Source organism: Raphanus sativus, chromosome 8 (genome assembly GCF_000801105.2).
Source record: "Raphanus sativus cultivar WK10039 chromosome 8, ASM80110v3, whole genome shotgun sequence".
Classification (NCBI taxonomy): Eukaryota; Viridiplantae; Streptophyta; class Magnoliopsida; order Brassicales; family Brassicaceae; genus Raphanus; species Raphanus sativus.
The window spans coordinates 20,916,482-20,926,644 of NC_079518.1; the positions used below are offsets into that span (position 1 = coordinate 20,916,482).

Consider the following 10,163-nt stretch of genomic DNA (forward strand, 5'->3'; position numbering starts at 1 on the left):
ACGAAATAAGCAAAAAAGGTAGAACAGGCAAAGGGCATGGAAGACAGTCGTAGAGGATTATCTTCAACACCACAATCACGCAAGATCATGGTGATCGCTGACCCGACCCGTGAATCTGCAGCTGCTCTTCAATACACTCTTTCACACGCCGTGCTCGAGCAGGACGAGCTCATCCTTGTCAATGTTGAAAACAATGGTGGCTCGTGGAAAAACGCTTTCTCAAGTTTCTTGAGATTACCAAGCTCCATTTCCTCCTCCTCCTCTAGCAACAGCGGGTCCTCACCGGGAGCTGCTAATGCTAACGCTAACACTACAATCGCAGCTTCATCTTTGGCATCTGAGATTGGTCAAGGAGAAGGGAATTTCCTTGAACAGATGAAACGGATATGTGAAATCGCTCAGCCGAAGGTGCGTGTGCACACCGAGTGTATTACAACGGAAGGAAACAAAGCTGCATCTATTCTTCTTCATGGAGACAAACTTGGGGTGGATGTTATCATCATTGGCCAACGCAGGACAATCTCAGCCTCCCTTTTAGGGTATGCTCTCTCTCTCTCTCTCTCTCTCTCTCTCTCTCTCTCTCTCTCTCTCTCTCTCTCTCTCTCTCTCTCTCTCTCTCTCTCTCTCTCTCTCTCTATATATATATATATATATATAGAATTAAAATCATTAATTGTGACATATTTGAGAACATTAACCATGAACCGGCCGCAATCTTCAGTAAAAATGTCCCGCATACACATATATTTTATTCTAAAAATATTAATTTTTTTTTTGAAGTTTCAAGTGACGATTTCTTTTAAACATAGAATGATATGAGGATTGTGTATTGACAGATCTAGGAGACCTGGAGGGTCTATTAGAGGACCAAAAGGAGTAGACACTGCTGAATATTTAATCGAAAACAGCAAATGCACCTGTGTTGGCGTACAGAAGAAAGGTCAAAACGGAGGCTATGTTTTAAACACCAAGACTCATAAGAACTTTTGGCTCTTGGCATGATCATGCGCATATTGCGCCTAGTCAGTTTTATAATACTTACATGTAGCTAAAAAGACAAAAAAGAAGAAGTTTACCAGTCATCTTCACTTGTTTCGTTCATGATCTTCAATTCTAGCAATGAAGTGTTCTTTTTAAATGTTGTTCCCTCCTCCGACCACAGAATGTGGGTAAAATTTGAAAAAATTGAACACATAATCAGTTGACACCAATCTGGATAAAGGGATGTAAGAAACTAGAGAGTCATGACATGCACTTCATCTAAACAAAAAAAAAAAACTAGCGAGTCATGACATGCAGGGTAAGCATAAATATTAGTGCAGACTCATAAAACCATTCGCTAAACACTTCATCTCAGTAAATATTGGGCATGCAAAATGGCAAACTGAAAGTCATTTCATGAGCATGTTAAATGATATCCGTTAAAAAAAGTTACTCCTTTTGTATTGTGAATCTTTTTTCTAGGTCATCATTAGCTGTGCTGTTGCAATGCCAGCTTTTGTACGTCAAACAGCAAGAGTAGGCATGGGCATTCGGGGTCCCAATCGGGTTTCGGTTTTATCTAATCGGATTTCGGTTTTTCGGGTTTATAAAAATCAGCCCCATTCGGATTATTTGAAAGTTCGGTTCGGGACCAGATCGGGTTCGATCGGGTTCGGATCGGGGTTTGGATCCCAATCGATTCTTCGGTTTAAAAATATATGATTTGTACCTATTTGCAACCAAAACATAAGTAAAATTTGTTTTTTTTTGTTTCAAATACCTAATTTGTACATTTTTGTAACTAAAATATAAAAAATCAATTTAAAAATAAGAAATGAACATCAATCATGATCATTCAAAATCAAACGAAAGGGAAACATGTTTATCGATAAAAAGAAAACCAAATATATAAAATCATAAAACGAAAACCACGACCTCATAAAATGAGAAACATTGTCTAATGAAAACAAAATCTAAATCTAAATATTTCAAAATTCAACAGCCACCTTTAACCATCAACTTTCATATAATAGAACCACCAACATTTATGTAATAAATAAATATTTTAGATGTTCAATGTATCTTAATGTATTTTGAATACATGTTAGGAATTGAGATCATGTTTAGTATAAGATCTTTCAGGGATTTTGAATGTTTCGGGTTCTATCGGATACCCATTTAGATTCGGGTTCGGTTCGGATAATACCCATAACCCGAAATACCAAAAAACAAGATCCATTCGGTATTTATGTCGGGTTCGGATCGGTTCGGATTCATTTTTACCGGGTCAGATTCGGTTCGGTTTTCGGGTTCGGTTTATTTGCCCAGCTCTAAGCAAGAGTTTTATACGCCCAAATGCCCCTCACGGTCCGAAACCAACATAGGCGGTCCAAAGCCAACATACGGCCCGAAACCAAAACACGATAAGAATATTGCATATGGCCGAAAGCCAAAATACATATAACTCTCATTTTCCTTTATTCATTCCTGTTCAAATATGCAAGAAACTTTCTTATTCAATTCGTTCGCCTAATCTTGTACTTTCTTTTTTTTAGTCTTGTTCATTACTCATTTCATTAACATTTTAAACTTCTCAGGTTAGCTTTACTTAAGATAAATTCACGTTTTGATGTAAACACATTGACTTGAACATGCTAAAATGCACATAATATACTATTAGATATATATTGGACCAAAAATGTGTATCTTATGGATCAAAATGGTGAAGTCCATGAAATTCATGAGAACCCTCAAAACTAAAAAGAAAGAGTTGAATATCAAATTAATTTCAAGAGATTCTTATCATATTTACATTAAGTGTTTAGGAAAATTAACATTATCTAGTGTTAACATTATGTTAATATTATTACTATATATATATATATATATATATATATATATCTTGTATTCCGCATACAAAAAAAAGTGTTCTTGCACTGGTGATCGTCATGGTGGCTATAATTATTGGAGAAGAGGAAGAGTGGCCTAACGATGATGATGGTGACGATGTGCAGATGTCAACCTCTACGTGAACCAGTTTTCATAAAGTCAATCGAGTATTTTTGTGGTTTTGGTTTTTATCAGTGTTTTTAAAACCGAACCAAAAACTGAACCGAAAATATTTTGGGTTATGGTTCAATATGGTTTGACCGGATTATACCGGGTTCAATACTATGGTTTAATATATTTTAGTATTTAAATTTTAAAATAAAATTAGTAAATATAATACATAATTAAATATAAATAAACTCTAAATATAAAACATTATAAATATAAATTAGTTTTATGTTCATATGGATGATTTATAGGTTTTTGATAGTCTTAGTGGTTTATCAGTTTAATAACTATGATATACAATCCTGATACATGACCAGTTCATGATCGAACCAATCATTAGATCCAACCCGGTTATATAACTGCTTCATGGTCGAACCTGATCCAACTATCGGGTCGGTCCGGTTTTAAAAACACTGTTTTATATTACTTGAGATATTTTTTCTTATGGTTTGGTCGACGGGTTATTGAGAGATGTTTTAAAAAAGTCTCTAGGTCAAAAGATTGGATTCTCACGGTTGTTTATTCAGATAAATTCTATAGTTTAGGTCAAAAGATTTTCCAATTTTTTATTGATTTCCATAGTTTAAAATATTTTGGTTATAGTTTAACCATTACTAGGGAGTCTTAGTTGCTCATGTTCTTAGGTTAGTTTTAGTCCGGTTCATGGACTGTCCAAGTTATAGACAATTGTTTTTGCCGCTGCAGTTGCACCCACATGATGTATTCCAATTTTTCGTTACTTATTGTCTAAGTTAAAGTTTATTCCCTGAGGAACTTATTGATTTTTTTTCTTCGACATAGTGTCCACGACATACGTGGTCTGTTTTGTGATTGCAAATTTGCATGTTGCATCCCACATTTGTCGTGCAGGGGAGTATCAAAGATATGATGAGTTGAAAGATGTTTATCTTATGGACCAAGACTGTGAAGTCCGTGTAACTCAAGATGACCCTCAAGACTAAAAGGAAAGACTTGAAGATCAAGTTAATATCAAGATATTCTTAGCATATTTACATTAAGTGTTTAGGAAAGTTAACATTATCTAGTGTTAACATTATGTTAATGTTATCACTTTATATATGCATCTTGTATTATCATATCAAACACAACACAATAATGTATTACATTCTACAATACTTTACATATAACATGCAAAATCTTAAGAACGCAATCCTTGAAGAATTACCTTCAAAGAGCAAAAATGAACTTTCGACAAATGCTTGACTTAGTAATATAAGTGATGTAACCATGGCTGAGCCAACAGATTCTACAACAAATGACAAACCAGGATGGATTATTGGCGAACATACTGAGCTAAAATCATCTAATGAGACTGAGGACGAGCTAAAACCAGCTAAGGAGACTAAAGTTGAGATAAACCAGCTGAGTGACACCACTTTGGAGTTAGATAAGCTGACTGACACTACTTTGGAGCTGGATGAGTTAAGTAACACTGAAGATGGAGCTGATCCAGCTGCTGGGCGAAATTGGGAATTTTCAGCCCAAGGAAAAGTTCATAAAAGGTTCAATATGGGTTTGTTTCTTGCCAAATTCGACCAGCCCTTTCCTCAGTCCATTTCAAGACATTTCTCATCAAGAAATATCAGAATAGAGTCAGAAAAAGCCCTGGTCGTGGCTTGCCTTGGGTGCTACAAAGTCAAGTAAAAATTCAACATCTCAGTTCTACAAAAGTCTTTAGTTTTAGTCTTCGTTCCTAATTTCTATGTTTTTTATTTTCTGCATAATCAGTCTTGTTTTCTACAAACTATAAACCTATAAAAAGACATAAGTTGCCAAGAATAAAATGATTCACCCTTTTGTTTACAGACTCTTTCAAATCTGTGAATCCCTTATTCAACTTCTGAAAATTGTATGCTTAGGAGTTAATTCTCTGAAAGCACTTTTGCCTTAGATCATTGTTTGTGGGGTAATTCTCACGATTTTTATCCCATCTACACAAGTGTCTGATCAGTATATAGATCAACACTGAAGATCACATCTATTCTCGAATTCTATCCATCTAGTCCATCATCCATCAATCAATCTATCAAGGAGACAGTACCATCCTTTGTATCATCCGCAAATCAGAACCCTTATCACCCTCAAGATCATCAAAAAGGGATCGAAAACCATCAAGGGTTTCATTAATTGTTGAATTAAGCTTGAAAAGAAAAGAAACTTGAGATGCAAGCTTGAAGACCTAATCCTACCGAGATATGGAAATAGGAAACATATTGAGTTTAGGAGTTACCTAAAGTTATGTTGTCTAATAGGATTAGGAAGTTATAAGTCTTATATAAGTACATATTGATTTGTGATATCACTTAAGATAGTTTAAGGTTTGAGAGCTTGAGTTTTGAGATATTTTCTCAAGTTTATAGTAAGAGAGCAATTCTTATTTGATTTCTTAAGTTCTATATTTGGTATCAGAACAAAGATACTCATACGAAGATAAAACTTGTGTTCCATGGGAGACTTGACGATAATGACAACTTCGAAACTGAAGGAAGGAGAATCTTCGGTTAAGTGTCTAATGTTAACCTTGTCAAATTACACCGTGTGGTCGATTAGAATGAAGAACGTACTGAAGGTGCATAAGGTTTGGAATATCGTTGAGACAGCATCGGAGGAGGAGGACAAGAACGATTCGCAATCGGTTTGCTGTTTCAGGCGATATCCGAGACCTTGGTGCTACAAGTTGGTGAGTTAGATACATCGAAAAAGGTCTGGGATGCTATTAGGGCACTGCATGTTGGTGCAGAACAAGTCAAGGAGGCCAGACTACAAACGTTAATGTCTGAGTTTGACAGACTCATGATGAAAGATGTCGAGAAGATTGATGATTTTGTTTGTAAATTGGCCGAAATATCAGCAAAATCCGCTGCTCTAGGAGATGAAATGGAAGAATCAAAACTGGTTAAGAAATTTCATAAGAGTCTCCCTCGTAAGAAATACATACACATTGTTGCATCACTAGAACCAGTTTCGAAGACATTATTGGTCGCCTAAAAGATTATGAAGAAATAGTATCTGAAGAAGAAGAGACCCGCGAAGACCATGGAAAACTCATGTACACCAACACTGACTCCCATACGTCACGAGAATACTACGACGACTACGAGGGAAACAGAGGACGAGGCGGAAGGTTTTACAGAGGCAGGGGTTGCGGACGTGGCTATGGAGGCAGAGATACATCGAGAATAATGTGTTTTCGATGTGATAAGATGGGCCACTATGCATCGTCATGTCCTGACCAACTACTTAAGCTACATGAGACACAAGAACATGAAAAGGAAGATACACAGAATGAAGACGAGCTGAGGATGCATGAAATCATGTATTTGAATGAAGATAAAGTATTTCTAAGCAACTTCGAGTCTCATGATGAACAAGAGAACCTGTGGTACCTAGACAACGGAGCCAGTAACCACATGACTGGAGATCGACGCTACTTCACCATGATAAACGGATTTATAACTGGGAAAGTAAAGTTTGGAGATGATTCGCGGATCGATATTAAAGGGAAGGGATCCATCGAGTTCATTGACATAAACGGAGAACACAAGCTACAGATGCTGGCTGTGATATAAGACTAAAGGGAGACTGCTTGACTATGCATAATCGAACATGGAAGTTGCTAGTAAGCACTACAAGATCAAGGAATTGACTATATAAGGTTCGTATGGGAATAAAAGAGAAGACATGCTTACTGACAACAGAACTAGTGAATCGATAAGATGGCATGAGAGGTTAGGGCACATCAATCTTGAGACTATAAATTTGATGGTGCAAAGAGAGCTTGTAGTCGGGATACCGCAAGTTACTAGCGAGAAAAGGGTGTGCAGTTCGTGTTTTCTAGGAAATAAGCGAGAAGAAATTTCCCTCAAGCCATGACGTATCGTGCTAGCAAAGCACTTGAACTTGTCACGGGGATTTGTGCGGACCCATAACACCAAGCACACGCCTTGGGAACAAGTACGTGCTTGTACTCATCGACGACCATACACGGTTCATGTGGACTATTTTTCTTAAGGAGAAAAGCGAGGTATTTGAGAAGTTCAAAAGGTTTAAGATGATGGTTGAACAAGACTCAAAGCAAAAGGTTCAGACGTTTAGAACGGACAGAGGAGGAGAGTTTACCTCTCATGAGTTCAACGAGTTATGTGCTCAAGAAGGAATCAAACGCCACTTAACAGCTCTGTACACACCTCAACAGAACAGAGTTGTTGAGAGACGTAATAGAACACTGATGGAGATGACTCGAAGTGTTCTAAAGCATTTTAAACTTCCGAACTACATGTGGGGAGAGACAGTAAGGCACTCAACATACATACTGAACTGTGTTGCTACAAGGGTACTAAAGGACGTGACTCCCTATGAGGCTTTCCGAGGAAGTAAGCCTAATTGGCTCACATTCGAACATTTGGATGTATAGGCTACAGAAAATAGTGAAACCGCATATAAAGAAACTTCGAGAATTCTTATGCACCTAGGGACCGAGCAAGGATCAAAGGCGTATAGGATGTTTGATCCACAGACACAGAGAATCATTGTCAGTTGAGACGTAATTTTCGGCAAAAGCAAAGGGTGGAACTGGAAGCATGAGGACACAAAATAGAGTACGGTTGATGGCTTTAAGACTTGCTTAGGAAACTTCGGAAATCGCGGTATAATGGATGAAATCATTGAGGAGTCGATCAATGAACCCTCAATGAAACAGTCTGAGAGTGATGAGATGAAAACAGAGAATGTTATATCAGATAACGAAGAAGATGGGGAGGAAGAAGATGAAACAAAGCCTGTGTTGAGAAGGTCACAAAGACAAACCAAGATGCCGTCTTACTTGGATGATTATGTGCTCTTACTATGAATGGCGGAGGAAGAAGGAGAAGCTCTCCTTATGTGTATCAACAACGAACCTAGAGACTTCAGCGAAGCGAAAAATTCAAAAGAGTGGTGAGCTGCTTGTATCGATGAGTTGAGATTAATCGAGAAAAATGGTACGTGGTTACTTGTTTATTTTCCCGTTGGAGTCAAACCAATCGGGTTGAAGTGGATATTTAAGATAAAAGAAAATTCAGATGGAAGCATCAACAAGTATAACGCTCGACTCGTCGCAAAAGTCTATGTACAGAGACACGGGATAGACTTAGATGAAGTCTTCGCCCCTGTAGCACAGATAGAAACGATCAGATTGCTTATAAATCTCTCTGCTGCACACGACTGGGAGATACATCACCTTGATGTCAAGACGGCATTCCTACACGGAGACCTGAAAGAGATTGCGTAGGTAACACAACCCGAGGGATTTGAAGTAGAGGGGTCCGAAAGAAAGGTGTACAGGCTGAACAAAGCTTTGTATTGACTTCGTCAAGCTCCAAGAGCTTGGAACCAAATGCTAAACATGATTCTCAGGGAACTTCCATTCGTTAAATGCTCAAAGGAGCCATCAGTGTATCGAAGGTGTATAAAACGGCATCTTCTAGTCGACGCCTTCTATGTTGACGACTTGTTTATCACGGGATCAAACGTACTTCACATCAACGAGTTCAAACGAGAGATGTCAGCTGAATTCGAGATGAGTGATCTTGGGAGATTGACATACTATCTTGGGATTGAAGTTATTCAGCATCAAGGAGGAATTACTCTGAGTCAAAAGAGTTATGCAATAAAGATACTAGAAGAAGCAGGAATGACAAGCTGTAACTTAGCACACACGCCTATGGACTCTGGTTTGAAACTATCGAAGTCAGAAGAGGAGAGGTCTATTGATGCAACAATTTATCGAAGGAATATCGGCTGCTTAAGTTACCTACTACACACACGCCTAGACTTGTCTTATTGTGTTGGGGTACTCAGCCGGTATATGCAAGATCTCAAAGAGTCTCATGGAGCAGCCATGAAACAATGTTTGCGATATTTTCAAGGTACTGTGGGGTATGGTCTAACGTTTGGGAACACTATCGAAAGGACTACACGACTTGTTGGTTACAGTGACTCGAGTCACAATGTCGATCAAGATGACGGCAAAAGTACAATCATATACCATGAATTTGACTCGATTTTAGCCATGGTATATAAGGAGTTTTAGGATAGATTTAATGCATTTTGGAGTCTAGATAGCATATTTACAGGTTCAGGAGCAATTGGAGGAAAGATATTGATTTTGGAGAATTTTGGAGCATTTTAGAGATTTCACCCGAGATGACCATATCGACCACTTGAAGTGACACGGAGAGAGAGACATATTGATCGATACACACTCAGTGATATCGATCGATAGTAAACACGCAGAAGCCCAGTTTGGTCACAGCCGACTTGAAGCCAGAGACTCCTTCTAATTACCAAGATGCCCCTGACGAATTTTGACCTAATATTTATATCTTGCCTAAGTGTTTTGAGGCAGAGAGAGTTTTTAGACACCAAGTTTTACAGAGAGTTTTTAGACACCCTGTTTTACAGAGAGTTTTACAAAGTTGTGAGAAATAGAGTTACTATTGAGAGCTTTCTTGTACTCTCTTACTTTCTACTCATCTATCTATTCTATGCAGTTTTATTTAATGTTTATGATGTTTTACTTAGCTATGTCTGAGTAAGCACCTTTAGATTTAGGATTCAAATATCTTTTGAGGGATTAGCCCTAAATATGAATACTTGAGTTGTAATATTCATCTTAGAAGATTGTTCTTAATACTTGTGTAGAAGTAGCTAACCTATACATGATAATAGTGGATTTATCTTTGTATCTATTTTCTCTGAGCTAGGATTTGCTAGGCGCAAGCGAACAACATGTTCTAGCAAACACCTAGTGACCTGTTATCAATCCGCGCTTAAAGCTTACTAGAAGCACATCGATCGATTCTCCTATAGAGATATCGATCGATTGACGCAAAGCTATGTCGATAGATACGTCGACAGAACATCGATCGATGCCTTCCTGATTATGACCTGCGCATGTAGTGAATCATTGGATATACCGGTATAGTAATAGATAACCTAGAAAACGGCAGTGGTACGGTTATTATTACCGTTGGGTTCTTTAATATCATACAAGCATTTCACATAAGCATTCATATCATTATAATCATTATGACCTGAATAGAAATCCTAATTCTAATGCCTCC

At 37.7% G+C, this 10,163-nt stretch overlaps 2 protein-coding genes across 2 annotated transcripts; both read left to right on the plus strand.

Annotated features, from left to right (window-relative positions):
* Positions 1 to 36: 36 nt before the first annotated feature.
* On the plus strand, positions 37 to 1,002 carry LOC108821603 (uncharacterized). Its single transcript, XM_018594606.2, has 2 exons — positions 37 to 539; positions 837 to 1,002. Exons 1-2 carry the CDS (start codon positions 37 to 39, stop codon positions 1,000 to 1,002), a joined length of 669 nt encoding a protein of 222 aa, XP_018450108.1.
* Positions 1,003 to 8,443: 7,441 nt separating this feature from the next.
* Positions 8,444 to 9,130, plus strand: LOC130499056 (uncharacterized mitochondrial protein AtMg00810-like). Its single transcript, XM_056992953.1, has one exon. It carries the CDS (start codon positions 8,444 to 8,446, stop codon positions 9,128 to 9,130), a length of 687 nt encoding a protein of 228 aa, XP_056848933.1.
* The last annotated feature ends 1,033 nt before the right edge of the window (positions 9,131 to 10,163 follow it).

Coding starts and splice junctions, on each gene's coding strand:
- LOC108821603 (XM_018594606.2), top strand. CDS start 37: ATGGAAGACAGTCGTAGAGGATTATCTTCAACACCACAATCACGCAAG. Junction 540..836: donor ATCTCAGCCTCCCTTTTAGG/GTATGCTCTCTC, acceptor GTGTATTGACAG/ATCTAGGAGACCTGGAGGGT.
- LOC130499056 (XM_056992953.1), top strand. CDS start 8,444: ATGATTCTCAGGGAACTTCCATTCGTTAAATGCTCAAAGGAGCCATCA.